This window comes from Dama dama, chromosome 23 (assembly GCF_033118175.1).
Source record: "Dama dama isolate Ldn47 chromosome 23, ASM3311817v1, whole genome shotgun sequence".
In the NCBI taxonomy this organism is placed as follows: domain Eukaryota; kingdom Metazoa; phylum Chordata; class Mammalia; order Artiodactyla; family Cervidae; genus Dama; species Dama dama.
The window spans coordinates 13,003,876-13,018,518 of record NC_083703.1 but is presented as its reverse complement, the minus strand read 5'-3'; the positions used below and the strand labels follow the sequence as shown (position 1 = coordinate 13,018,518).

At 50.2% G+C, this 14,643-nt stretch overlaps 1 protein-coding gene across 1 annotated transcript in view; it reads left to right on the top strand.

Moving 5' to 3' along the window:
* IL2RA (interleukin 2 receptor subunit alpha) overlaps positions 1-14,308 on the top strand; it is a 44,648-nt gene extending 30,340 nt beyond the window's left edge. The window contains exons 3-8 of the mRNA XM_061126020.1: positions 3,292-3,405; positions 5,542-5,763; positions 7,125-7,205; positions 7,533-7,604; positions 9,984-10,050; positions 13,471-14,308. Of these exons, the coding sequence (XP_060982003.1) occupies positions 3,292-3,405; positions 5,542-5,763; positions 7,125-7,205; positions 7,533-7,604; positions 9,984-10,050; positions 13,471-13,495 (581 nt within the window). The 3' untranslated portion in view covers positions 13,496-14,308. The remainder of the gene's footprint in view (positions 1-3,291; positions 3,406-5,541; positions 5,764-7,124; positions 7,206-7,532; positions 7,605-9,983; positions 10,051-13,470) is intronic.
* Positions 14,309-14,643: the final 335 nt, after the last annotated feature.

Here is a 14,643-nt window from a genome sequence, read left to right as displayed (position 1 = left end):
CATGGCCACTGGAAAAACCATAGCTTTGACTAGACGGACCTTTGTTGGTAAAGTAACTTCTCTGCTTTTTAATGTGCTGTCTAGGTTGGTCATAGCTTTTCTTCCAAGGAGCAAGCGTATTTTCATTTCATGGCTGCAGTCACCATCTGCAGTGATTTTGGAGCCCCCCAAAATAAAGTCTGCCACTATTTCCATTGTTTCCCCATCTATTTGCCATGAAGTGATGGGAACAGATGCCATGATCTTAATTTTCTGAATGTTGAGTTTTAAGCCAATTTTTTCACTCTCCTCTTTCATTTTCATCATGAGACTCTTTAGTTCTTCACTTTCTGCTGTAAGAGTGGTGTCATCTGCATATCTGAGGTTATTGATATTTCTCCCAGCAATTTTGATTCCAGCTTGTGCTTCATCCAGCCCAGCATTTCGCATGATGTACTCTGCATATAAGTTAAATAAGCAGTGTGACAATATACACTCTTGACATATTCCTTTCCCAATTTAGAACCAGTCCATTGTTCCATGTCTGGTTCTAACTGTTGCTTCTTGACCTGCATACAGATTTCTCAGGAGGCAGGTAAGGTGGTCTGGTATTCCCATCTCTTTAAGAATTGTCCAGTTTGTTGTGATCCACACAGTCAAAGGTTTTAGTGTAGTCAATAAAGCAGAAGTAGATGTTTGTCTGGAATTCTCTTGCTTTTTCTATGATCCAACAATCATAGGATGTTGGCAATTTGATCTCTGGTTCCTCTGCCTTTTCTAAATACAGCTTGAACATCTGGAAGTTCCTGGTTACTGTACTGTTGAAGCCTAGCTTGGAGAATTTTCAGCATTACTTTGCTAGTGTGTGAAATGAGTGCAGTTGTGTGGTAGTTTGAACACTCTTTGGCATTGCTTTTCTTTGGGATTGAAATGAAAACTGACCTTTTTGAGTCCTGTGGCCACTGCTGAGTTTTCCAAATTTGCTAGCATATTGACTGCAGCACTTTAGCAGCAACATCTTTCAGGATTTGAAGTAGTTCAGCTGGAATTCTATCACCTCCACTGGCTTTGTTCATAGTGATGCTTCCTAAGGCCCACTTGACTTCACATTCCAGGATCTCTGTTCTAGTTGAGTGATCACATCATCGTGGTTGTCTGGGTCATGAAGATCTTTTTTGTATAGTTCTTCTGTGTATTCTTACCACCTCTTCTTAATATCTTCTGCTTCTGTTAGGTCCATACCATTTCTGTCCTTTATTGTGCTTATCTTTGCATGAAAAGTTCCCTTGGTTTCTCTAATTTTATTGAAGAGATCTCTAAACATGTCCATTCTATGGTTTTCCTCTATTTTTTTGCATTAATCACTTAGGCTTTCTTATCTCTCCCTGCTATTCGTTGGAACTCTGCATTCAAATGGGTATATCTTTCCTTTTCTCCCTTCCTTTCACTTCTTTTCTCAGCTATTTGTAAAGCCTCCTCAGACAACCATTTTGCCTTTTTGCATTTCTTCTTCTTGGGGATGGTTTTGGTAACTGCCTTCTATACAGTGTCACAAACTTCCATCCATAGTTCTTCAGGCACTCTGCCTATTAGATTTAATCCCTTGAATCTATTTCTCACTTCCACTGTATAATCATAGAAAGTGAAAGTGAAGTCACTCAGTCATGTCCAACTCTTTGCAACCCCATGGACTGTAGCCTACCACAGTCCTCCATCCATGGGATTTTCTAGGCAAGAGTACTGGAGTGGGTTGCTATTTCCTTCTCCAGAGGATCTTCCCGACCCAGGGATTGAACCTGGGTTTCCCGAATTGTAGGCAGACGTTTTACCATCTGAGCCACCAGGGAAATGGGATTTGATTTAGGTCATACTTGAATGGTCTAGTGGTTTTCCTTGTTTCTTCAATTTAAGTCTCAATTTTGCAATAAGGAGTTGATGATCTGAGCCACATTCAGCTCCTGGTCTTGTTTTTGCTGACGGAATAGAGCTTCTCCATCTTCACCCGCAAAGAACAGAATCAATCTGATTTTGGTATTGACCATCTGGTGATGTCTACATGTAGAGTCGTCTCTTGGGTTGTTGGAAGAGGGTGTTTTCTATGACAGTGTTTCTCTTGGCAAAACTCTGTTCACCTTTGCCCTGCTTCATTTTGTACTCCAAGGCCAAACTTGCCTGTTACTCCAAGTGTCTCTTGACTTCCTACTTTTGCATTCCAGTCCCCTGTGATGAAAAGGACATCTTTTTTTGATGTTAGTTCTAGAAGGTCTTGTAGGTCATCATAGAACTGTTCAATTTCAGCTTATTCAGCATTAGTGGTTAGGGCATAGACTTGGATTACTGTGACATTGAATGGTTTGCCTTGGAAGCAGAGACCATTCTGTCTTTTCTGAGACTGCACACATTGCCATTCTTTAGGATGCCCTCTGACTCTTAGCCAACAAAAGTCGTCTAGTCAAGGCTATGGTTTTTCCAGTAGTCATGTATGGATGTGAGAGTTGGACTGTGAAGAAAGCTGAGCGCCGAAAAATTGATGCTTTTGAACTGTGGTGTTGGAGAAGACTCTTGAGAGTCCCTTGGACTGCAAGGAGATCCAACCAGTCCATCCTAAAGTAGATCAGTCCTGGGTGTTCATTGGAAGGACTGATGCTGAAGCTGAAACTCCAGTACTCTGGCCACCTCATGCAAAGAGTTGACTCATTGGAAAATACCCTGATGCAGGGAGGGATTGGGGGCAGGAGGAGAAGGGGACGACAGAGGATGAGATGGCTGGATGGCATCACCAACTCAATGGACATGAGTTTGGGTGAACTCCGGGAGTTGGTGATGGACAGGGAGGCCTGGCGTGCTGCGATTCATGGGGTTGCAAAGAGTTGGACACGACTGAGCGACTGAACTGAACTGACTCTTAAATGACCTGCCTTCGGCAAACAGGAGTGACTGAGATTGCTCCTCTGGCCACCACACTCACCTCCATGCATGGTGTTGACAGGCTGATGGCCAGAACGGGGGCCCTTTGGGGGAGATACACAAACACAAACCATTCCACCAGAAAAGCTCGGGTCCTTCGGAGACATATTGTAGGCTACTATCATCACATACAGGAAGACTGCCTGGTGGGCTGGTGCTCTGCTGCCCATGAGGAGGCCCTCTGACAGCCCCCCAAGGACAGGGTATGTGGGGCTCATTTTTATAACCTCTGCATCCCCCGATATTGCCTGGCACGTTACAGGCCCTAGAAAGATGTTCTTTTTGAGAGTTTTCTCTTTTAAACACCTATGATGTTATCGTCTTCATTCCCTCCATATTCTCTAGCCCCTGCCAAGAACCCAGTAAAACAAGTCACTCCTGGACCCAAAGAACAGAATGAAAGAAAACCCACAGACGTGCAGAGCCAAACGCAGCCCCCGGAGCAAGCTGACCTTCCAGGTAGGAGCGGACCTGCTCTCTCACAGACACATACAGTGCGCCCCCGAGGAGGAGAGTCCGGCCTATGGTCCTCTCTCCCGAGGACGTCCTGGGGACCGGCGCTGCGGCGCGGTGGTGGCAGGCTGTCTGCTCAGCATCTCGAGCCTCTCTTCCAGCAGCCGGCCTGGGCTCTGGGCTTCCTCCAGGCTTGGGAACTGGCCCCAGCGAGCTCAATTCAACTCCACTCAACTCACTTTCTTTCAAATAGCATTTTGGGGGCTAACTGCTCCAAGCACAGTGGCCAGACAATACCAATCTGAGTCGGCAGTGTTCCTTGGCCTCAAAAGATGCTCTATGTTTCCCTTAAGGAAGAGACACTGAACTGTGAGCCAAGTAATCTACTTCCAGACGTTTATTTCTAACAGGACAGTGTTCTGAGGTGGGTGGGGCCACACCGGCTTCTGGAAGCTGCAGACAAAACTTGGGCTAATGGGCTGTGGACGAGCCTGTGCCATGTCACACAGCTGCTGCCCCGACTTTCCAAAATTAATAAGGAGGAAGTCAGCCTTGACATCAGGAAGAAAGGAGCCCGTTAGGGAAACCTGAGCTTTAGGGGGCCCAGCTAACCTTGCAATACCCTGTGCCCCTAAGCTAATTGTACAACTTTACAAAGAACTTTACGACTTTGTATATAATCTCATTCCAACCTCAGAACCCAGTGAGTCAAGGACCAGGAAATATTCCTTCAATTTACTGATGGAATTGAGATGCGGAGACAATTAAAGACATGGCACAACTCACAAAATGGGACTGAAATAAGGGTTTCCTGAATTAGACCAGGGGTCTTGGTATGATTATTTAAGCTACTTTGAATTTATTATCAGCTTTTATTAATTAAAAAAAATAAAAATACAATGACTAATCTGGGGAACCTGCTGCAATATGCTGTTTCCTGTCCTTGTCACTGTGACTTTGTTCTGGAGTGAGGTTTCAGAACACGTTCATTGTTTTCCTCTGCTTCTCCCCTCCCATATTCCACAATTACTGAAAGTTTTCTCAAGAAGTCAGTGTTTACTCTCCTTACTCAAGAGATAACCAGCTGCCTCTGGCTAAGGGTGCTGCACAGACTGTCTTAATTTGGAGGTTTTGAAAGAAGCAAATCCAATTCCAACGAGTCTGGACAGTTATGAATTTTACTGACTGGAAAGGCAATTTGATTCTGAGACTTAAACACATATTCAAGCATGAACTGCAAGACACTGTACTGAGCAGACCCCTTGGATTGGGACCACTGGGCCTCCTGCCGCAGAGGGTCATGGAGGGCAGTGCGAGGGGTTATGTTGGATCTTTGGGGTTGTGGAAGGTCAGAGCATAAACACAGCTTCACAGTTCTGGGCTTAGAAGGATCTGTGGTTCAGTGTGTCCAGATTTGCGGGGCAGGGGATTAAATCAGAACAGAACATAATCTGTGGGGTTAAAGGTCAGCCAGACTTGGGCTTTAGTTGGGTGAGGGGAAAGTTACTGGACATGGGAATTTTCAGAGGCCTTAAAAGGGCCAGCTTCAGGCATGGCTTGATCAGGGACCAGGCTCCATTCCTCTAAGATCATCTTGGTGCTTCCCTCCTCCGAGCTTTGGATTTGTCCCGAGTACTTCTCCGTGGCCCCAAAATGACCACTTTAGATGTGCTTCCTCAATTAGCAATCGAGATCTAGGTGGTCTCCACATCTCCTCAGCCCAGACAAACTGGAACCTGCCCTTAACCCTAAGCTGAGACCACTGTTCGAACACCTATCCACTTAGCAGATCTCTCCCTGTCAGCAGAAGCTCATTTCTCTGCGTTCCCAGAGCAAGCACCTGTGTCTCAAGGGTCATGCTCCCCACGTTCTCCCTGCAGAGGCCCCCCTCCCTGATCCACTGTCTGCTCACTGCAGGGGAGGGGGACTGGGTCTTCGTTCCTTTCACAAAGTACCTAGCAAAGGCCCTGACAAATTGATGTTACCAATACTTACGGGAAGAAAGTGGGGCGGCGGGGGCAGGGGGGAAGGAGGAGGGGGCCAAAGAAAAGAAGCAGGACTGTGGTCTGGTCTCTAGGAAGAGGCAGCCTGGACTCACAGCATCTCCTCTACTTGCCTCTGGAATTCCCTTCCCTCGTCCAGGTCACTGCAAGGAGCCGCCACCATGGGAACATGAACGTGAACCTTTAAAGAGAGTATATCATTTCATCCTGGGGCAGACAGTTCATTACCAGTGCGCCCAGGGATTCAGGGCCCTACAGACTGGTTCTTCTGAAAGCACCTGCACGTTGATCAACGGGGAGATAAAGTGGACCAGGCCCAGCCTCAAGTGCATAAGTGAAGGGGCGAATGGTCAGGTTCCAGGTACAGAGGTGCCCCCCACCCCAGGGTCCACCGCCTCGTGGCTTCCCTGAGGTGGACCAGGCTGGAATCCCTGATCCACCCGCTAAGTGGTCTAGGGTGAGCCACTTCCTTTCCTGGGGCCTCGGGTTGTTCTCTCTCTAGAAAACAGATGAGATAAACTGTAAGGTCTCCATGCCCTGGGGTCCCCCATTTCCTGATGGGGATAAAGAGCAGGATCTGAAAGAGGAAGACAGGTGTCTTCCGGAGGGGTCCCCCCGCCCCCACATGATGCCGCTCCCATTTCTAGCTGATCCTGAAATTCCCCCTCTGCCTCTAAGCTACCAAGACTTCCTCATTCAAAAGGGAAAGTCCACCTGCCCTGCATACATTTCCAACTTGCTGACACGTAATGTAAATCTGTTCTCCTGCTATACCAAGAGAAAGCCACCCTCCCCTCTTGTGTGAGTTCCACTTGAGCTTTGCCAAAGTGCAGACATGCAGGGCAGGGACTTTTCAAGCACAGGCACACATGCACACACACGTATGCTCATTCACACTCACGGACAACCCACCTACGTTGAGGTCTTCTGCTATTTTCGTCCTGAAATCATATTACCATATCTACAATCAAAAGTCCCCTCATTGGGCCCTAACTTCCAGTGGTTTCTTTGCTTGCCCACATTGCCCAGGCCCCCCACCTCCCTCTTGGATCTTTTGTGGAGGGAGTGCTGAGTTTCTTTCCCATAGCCTGCACCCTGAGAGTCACGCTGCCCACCAGGCATGTTCGAACAATGGTGAACCTGTCACAGACAAAAGCTTTCCTTTTGTGCATATCTACTTTAATAGGCTTCCCAGGTGAAGCTAGTGGTAAAGAACTCACCTGCCAATGCAGGAGACTTAAGAGGTTTGATCCCTGCATTGGGAAGATCCCCTGGAGAAGGAAATGGCAACCCGCTCCAGGATTCTTGTCTGGAGAATCCCATGGACAGAGGAGCCTGATGGGCTACAGTCCATAGGGTCGCAAAGTCGGACACAACTGAAGCGACTTAGCACGCACACACTTTGCTTAATGTTTTGATGGAATTTGTATTATGATGACCCAATTCCAAGCTGCAAATGGAAACCAGAGCTGAGTAGGAAGCTTGGGGAGAAAGCTGCTCAGAGCTCCAAAGAGAGCCAGAGTCAGGGTCACAGTTCCCTTCTCCCGCTCTGCTGGGGTCACACTGAGCCACTTCACTTGGCCCTGATGGGGACAACAGAGCCGAGACACACCTTAGCTACCATGTCTAGGGTCAGCTGAGGAGGTGGAGGGGCTGGGTGGGAGACCCCAGACCCCCACTCCCCACCTTCTGCCCCACAAGCATCCTTCTTCTCTCCTCCAGATGACATAGAGCCTTGGGAGAGCACGGAAGCTCCCCCTGGGAGTGGAACTTTCTTAACAACCAGGACGGCAGGGACCACAGGTATGGCTGGCATTTCTTGGAAGATAAAAGCTTGGCTATTAAACTGTGAGGCATGAGAGGGAAGAGCTGGCCTGGGAGCTGCCCCCTGGTGCTAGAGATGGGCACACACCCGCACATGACCTCCCAGGCCTCAAACACAACCAGCGTCGCCAGTGTCAGAGGAGATGCAAGTTAGAGGGCACCAGCTCGAGGCAGAAGAACAAAACGTTCAGAAGTTGGGCCAGGGCTCCCCTGGCCTCTCATAGGTCTCCAGCCGCCTGGACTCTCCCAGCCCCAGGCAGTCCCACGGCCAGCATCCACAAGCACCTCCCCCTCTCTTTTGCACAGATTTCCAGAAGCCCACAGAAGAGGTTGCAACATTGGATACGTTCATATTTACCACCGAGTATCAGATCGCAGGTGGGTAGTGACCCAACCATACAGACACATTTGCTTGGTGGGTGTTGAGCTGCTCAGTGAGTTCGTCTAAATTAACTCTTTACTCTCTATGATGTGCATAAAACCCAAAGACGAATCCAGAGCATAACACGACTCAAAGTCACAGGCACGGCTGTGGTGAGTCAGCAGTGAGGTCTCCAACCAGTATCAACCAGGGCCTCCCGGCCAGCTCCCAGAGGACAAACACCCAGCACCTGGATGTGTGTGGGGGGAGGTGGCATGCCCAGTGGGGGAGAGAAAAAAAACATGCCAAGACCACTCCAGGTGCCTTCTGGAGGGAGGCAAAAACAGGCTCTGAGGGGGGGGAAAAAAAACCAAAAACACCAAAACGGAGCTCGTAGAGTAGACTGCTGGTGACCAGGGCCTGGGGGTGAGGCAAAGAGAAGACCAGTGTCAAAGGGCAAGGACTTCGTCAGCAGAGGAGTCAGTCTGGGGATGGTCAGGGTGTGAGGATTACGGCCAATGATGCTGTGTTTCGGACTTGAAAGTTGCTAAGAGTAACTCTTCAATGTTCTTGGCACAAAAAAGAAATAGTAATTACAAAATATTTTGCAATAAGTAAGTGTACACCTTAAAATTACACAAGGTTACAGGTCAATTATATCTTACGGGGCGGATGGAGAAAAACAGGCTTTGAGTCACGTATAAGACAGACAGATGGACGGCTGGATGGATAACCGCCAGCTCCAGGGATAGAGTATATGGGAAACAGGGACACTTTCAGGAGATGCTAGCTGTTTATCGTTTACCTTTATACTCATCTTGATATTTCAACATTTCATTTACCCCTTGTGGGCCTCACTGAAGATCTGTTTAACTGAGGCTGGGCCTCTGACCCACTCTGAAGAGGGTGCCTGTCAGCCGCTCCCCGAGAAGGAGGAGAGCCCCCTGGGAAAGGCTGGGGCCCTTCCCGACCATACCCCCAGGCCCGGGTCCTGGAGCCTCCAGGGAAGCCTGGTCGGGAGGGGGCTGCATTCTGAAAAGGGGTGGCAGAGACTGCCTGGCTCACCTCCCTGGAAGCACTGAGCTGGGTGTGGAGAGCTGGAGGGACCGATACTCGGGAAGGGGCTCTCAGCCCCGGGGACCACCTCCCTGACAGACACTCGGGAGGGGACCCTCTCAGCTCGGGGACCACCTCCCTGACAGACACTCGGGAGGGGGCTCTCTCAGCCCCGGGGACGCCTCCCTGACAGACACTCGGGAGGGGGCTCTCTCAGCTCGGGGACCACCTCCCTGACAGACACTCGGGAGGGGGCTCTCTCAGCCCCGGGGACGCCTCCCTGACAGACACTCGGGAGGGGGCTCTCTCAGCTCGGGGACCACCTCCCTGACAGACACTCGGGAGGGGGCTCTCTCAGCCCCGGGGACGCCTCCCTGACAGACACTCGGGAGGGGGCTCTCTCAGCTTGGGGACCACCTCCCTGACAGACACTCGGGAGGGGGCTCTCTCAGCCCCGGGGACGCCTCCCTGACAGACACTCGGGAGGGGGCTCTCTCAGCTCGGGGACCACCTCCCTGACAGACACTCGGGAGGGGGCTCTCTCAGCCCCGGGGACGCCTCCCTGACAGACACTCGGGAGGGGGCTCTCTCAGCCCCGGGGACGCCTCCCTGACAGACACTCGGGAGGGGGCTCTCTCAGCCCCGGGGACCACCTCCCTGACAGACACTCGGGAGGGGGCTCTCTCAGCTCTGGGACCACCTCCCTGACAGACACTCGGGAGGGGGCTCTCTCAGCCCCGGGGACGCCTCCCTGACAGACACTCGGGAGGGGGCTCTCTCAGCCCCGGGGACGCCTCCCTGACAGACACTCGGGAGGGGGCTCTCTCAGCTCGGGGACCACCTCCCTGACAGACACTCGGGAGGGGGCTCTCTCAGCCCCGGGGACGCCTCCCTGACAGACACTCGGGAGGGGGCTCTCTCAGCCCCGGGGACCACCTCCCTGACAGACACTCGGGAGGGGGCTCTCTCAGCTCTGGGACCACCTCCCTGACAGACACTCGGGAGGGGGCTCTCTCAGCCCCGGGGACGCCTCCCTGACAGACACTCGGGAGGGGGCTCTCTCAGCCCCGGGGACGCCTCCCTGACAGACACTCGGGAGGGGGCTCTCTCAGCTCTGGGACCACCTCCCTGACAGACACTCGGGAGGGGGCTCTCTCAGCCCCGGGGACGCCTCCCTGACAGACACTCGGGAGGGGGCTCTCTCAGCCCCGGGGACGCCTCCCTGACAGACACACGGGAGGGGGCTCTCTCAGCCCCGGGGACCACCTCCCTGACAGACACTCGGGAGGGGGCTCTCTCAGCCCCGGGGACGCCTCCCTGACCTGCTCCTCTGTCCACAGTGGCCGGCTGCATCCTCCTGCTCGCCAGTGTCCTCCTCCTGAGCTGCCTCACCTGGCGGCGGAGATGGTGAGTAGCTGTGAAACAAATAACTGCCTGACACTGTGTGAGTCCCGCAGATACCCAGAACTGCAGTCTTCCGGGAGACGGGAGCAGACACCACAGACTGACTGACCCAGAGAGCTGTTTCAAGTGTTACTCACTCAGTCGCGTTCCGCTCTTTGCGACCCCGTGGACTGTAGCCCGCCAGGCTCCTCTGTCCATGGGATTCTCCAGGCAAGAACACTGGAGTGGGTTGCCAATCCCTACTTCAGAAGATCTTTCTGACCCAGGGATCAAACCCAAGTCTCCTGCATTTCAGTCAGATTCTTTACCGAAAGAGCCACCAAAATCCTTCCTAAAATCCAATGTCATCTGAGAGCGCCCTCTTGTGGCCAAAGGAAATATTACCTTTTTTTTTTTTTTTTTTAGCAATTGAGAGAAGGAAATGGCAACCCACTCTAGTATTCTTGCCTGGAGAACCCCAGGGACAGAGGAGCCTAGAGGGCTGCCGTCTATGGGGTCGCACAGAGTCGAACATAACTGAAAAAACTTAGTAGCAGCAGCAGCAGCAGTATTCAGAAAAATAAGATCATGGCAGCCGGTCCCATCACTTCATGGCAAATTGGGGAAAATGCAAACAGTGACAGACTTTATTTTTTTGGGCTCCAAAATCACTGTGATGGTGACTGCAGCCATGAAATTAAAAAACGCTTACTCCTTGGAAGGAAAGCTATGACCAACCTAGACAGCATATTTAAAAAGCAGAGACATTACTTTGCCAACAAAGGCCCATCTAGTCAAGGCTATGGTTTTTCCAGTACTCATGTATGGATGTGAGAGTTGGACTGTAAAGAAAGCTGAGTGGCAAAGAGTTGATGCTTTTGAACTGTGGTGTTGGAGAAGACTCTTGAGAGTCCCTTGGACTGCAAGGAGATCCAACCAGTCCATACTAAAGGAAATCAGTCCTGAATATTCATTGAAAGGACTGATGCTGAAGCTGAAACTCAACTACCTTGATCACCTGATGCAAAGAACTGACTCATTTGAAAAGACTCTGATGCTGGGAAAGATTGAAGGTGGGAGGAAAAGGGGACAACAGAGGATGAGATGGTTGGATGGCATCACCAAGGCAATAGACATGAGTTTGAGTAGGCTCTGGGAGTTGGTGATAGACAGGGAAGGCTGGTGTGCTGCAGTCCATGGGCCGCAAAGAGTCAGACACGACTGAGCAACTGAACTGAGCTAGGGGCTGGTGATGAGAGGGAGCTGGCTTACAAAGCCTCCTGAAAGCCAAAAATTAGGTGCTCTGGAGTTTTGCGATCTGCTTTTAAGTTTAGCCATTATTAAAAACTAAAGTATATAAGCTTACAAGTAAATAAGTTAAATAGTACAAAGTCAATAAATATTAAAAATTAATCACTTTCTAATTATTTTAGTGCAGGGGACTACTCTGTTCTCAGGGTTGTTTGCATCTGTGTACCTGTGTTGAGGAAATACTGCCTAGATGATGATTTTACATTGTACTTCTCTCCCCAGCTCTGTATCCAGGGCGTATTGACACTGGGTTTGGTGGGGATTTTTACACCATGGAGGTGAGCAGACTGCTTCCAAGAGCTGGTTGTTAAGCATTTGCCTGCACGCCAGTTCCTGCAGCCTCACCCCATGGGAGCTCTTAGCCAGGTAGGAGGTAACCAGATGCTGCTGACAGCTGTTTGACAGGGTTGCCACTAGCCATGTGCGGATACTTCCGTTTAAACTTAAATAAATTAAATATGATTAAAAGTTCAGTCTACACGTGGCAGTAGCCACATTTCAGGTGTTTGATAGCCACACGTGGCTACCTTGTTGGACAACACAGATATAAGACACTTCCGTCTTCACAGAAAGTTCTTACGGCACAGTGCTGGCTAGAAGCTAGCAGTTTTCAATTCAGGAAATCCCCTTAGCACAGCTAGCTGAGCTATTATTTTTCCTTTTCTGCAGCTATTGTCTTCCACTTCCAAAAAGTTTTATAGAACAGCTCCTGTGTAGATGTGGGCCAAAGGGCACACACTTGCAGTTAGAAGATGGCCAAGTTCTGGGGAATCTGACGCAGCAGCTTAGGTGACTACAATCAACAGCAGTGTATCCATACACTTTAGAGTTGCTAAGAGACTAGCTCTTGAATATTCTCACCACCAAAAAAGATATGACAACCACGTGGTGTGATGGAAGTGTTAGCTTAACGGCAAGGTGGTCATTACGTCACAACACATAAATATATCAAGTCAACATGCTACACCTTAACCTTGCACAGTGTTCATTGCCAATTATCTCTCAAGTTTAAAAGGACTCAGAGACCAACTCCTGTGTACCAGGCACTTGGTAGGGGCCTCAGGATGATTAAGAAGGGCCACTGCTCTCAGGAGCTTATAGACCAGTCAAGGAGAAAAGAAAATAAAAAAGAGAGAGACTTGAAATGCCATTTGTGAAAGCCTAAGATTGAGGTGCTGCAAAGAATGAGGAGAGAAAGGACACACGTCAACATAGATGGGGGTGCCCAACAGGCTTTCAGAGCCAATGCCGGCAGACAGGTGAAGAACAGCAGGAGCAGCTGCAAGGCAGAAGGACAGGAGAAGAAGGGAAGCATCCTGAGGGGCAGGAGGCTGTCTGCGAGGGTCTGGCAGTTCTCAGCACTGAGGGGTAAAGCACACAGGGCGGTGGTCGCAGTGCCCCAGTGTGTGATGGCCGGAGACTACGTCCTGGAAGATCAGGCCAGACGGGGAACCCAGTCCCATCCTGAGGGCAACAGCAGCCACAGAAGCGGGCTTATGCGATAAATGGTAGCATCGGCATTTGAATGGTCCAGCCAGCAGAAAGGCTGGATTTAGGGTGGTGATAGTGGTGACAGTTTGATATGTTGTGCTAGAATAAATCCACCCAGGGGACAAGAAGAGCATGGACCAGGTCGGGGGCATCCGCTAAAGCAGAGGAAAAGAATGGAGAGATACATAAAGGAGTCAGGTTAGCAGAGTCTGGTGGCTGATTGGAAATGAGTGTGAAGGAGGAGGGTTGACTCGAGATGATGCAGGTATCCCTTCCCCGGGGACTGTCATCACCACCCACTAGGACAAAATGCAAAGTGAGGATGTGCACCCAGTGAGCACAGCCTATCTTTCAGCCCCTCCCCAAGACCCACCAGCTCCCCCACCTGTAACCGGCCAGGCCTTGGGCTCACTTTCAGCTCCACAGGCTGCACAATGACTGGATCACGAGGACCACGAGGCTGCTGGTCTTGACCTCTAGAGGGATGATCAGCAAGTGGGATGGTCAGGGTATCCTGAGGTGGGACTTAAAGTTAGCAGGTCAGTGGGGCTTTTGTGGGATGCTCAATGCACATCAGTTTATTGAGATCATATTGATTTTGGTGCAGCATTCCACCCATGACTATGACTTGTATCACCACAGGAAGAAGAACAGAAGGACAATCTAGAAAACCAAGGGCCGGAAGAAGTCAAGAACAGCCCACAAATGTCATGGATCACAATCAAAATCAAAGAAGCTAAACACTCATCCAAGAGGCATCTCCTGATCCGGTGGGCTCTGGAAAGCTCTGAAGTCACATAGCAGAACACCGGGCAACTGCAACCCCATCGTGAAGCCAATTCTGTAGCATCAACCCTTGAGGTTGACCTGTGTCTAGGCAGCAAGTCCAAGGTTGCTGGAGGAACGGAGAAGGACAACCAGAACTCTTGGTCCTGTTTTCATGTATATGTGTTCACCAGACCACAAGTAGCATAGAGCTTTCTCCACACCATGTAGAGTATAAAGAAGAGTAGCTTCATGCTAAGAGCATCTCAACTTCCCAGATTAGAAATCCCAAGGGAAGACCTAGCACTGATGTAAATAGACACACACGCTCTCTGCATCCACATAAGTCCTTTCCCAGCCTCTGGTTGACCAGCCCACTCTCCTGCTCATATGCCCCTCAAATGAAGACTTTTGACCTTAGCCCAATCCTCCAAGCTAGCCCCCTCTACTGAATCTTCCAGTTCGAGTTTCTAAAGAACAGATTCCCTGGGGGAGCAGTCTTTAGGTGACCGCAGAAGACAGCAAGCAAACCCATGGAACTGTCGAGCTTCAGAGTTTGAAGGGATTTCACTGGAGTTCATGCTGGGAGAAGTGGGAGAAGCTGGGTCCCAGGTAATGGGTTATCCTTGACATGTAGCTTCAGCTGTTTGTGACTGGCTGTTCTAAGAGTGTTTTCTCTGGGATTGCTATAAATGATGCTCTTGGCTGCCACAAATTTGATGTTTACAGACGGACACACAGTGTGCAAACGTGTACATTTGCAAAGAGGTGTCATAAAAACACTGGTAAGGGAGCAGTACATTCAATGTTTATGGGAGGAAAGAAAGAAAGAAGGATGGGGGCGGGGGAGCACATGTCATTATGGACGAGGTCACATCAGTGACCCTCACACTGTGAGCAAATTAAAATTGCCTGGAGACCTTGATGAGACCTGGAAGCCTGGGCCCGTCTTCAAAGTTTCTGAGTCAGCAGGTCTGGGGTGGTGCCTGAGAATCCACATGTCTAACAGGTTACAGGTCATGCTGACGATGCTAGTCCGGGGACCACACT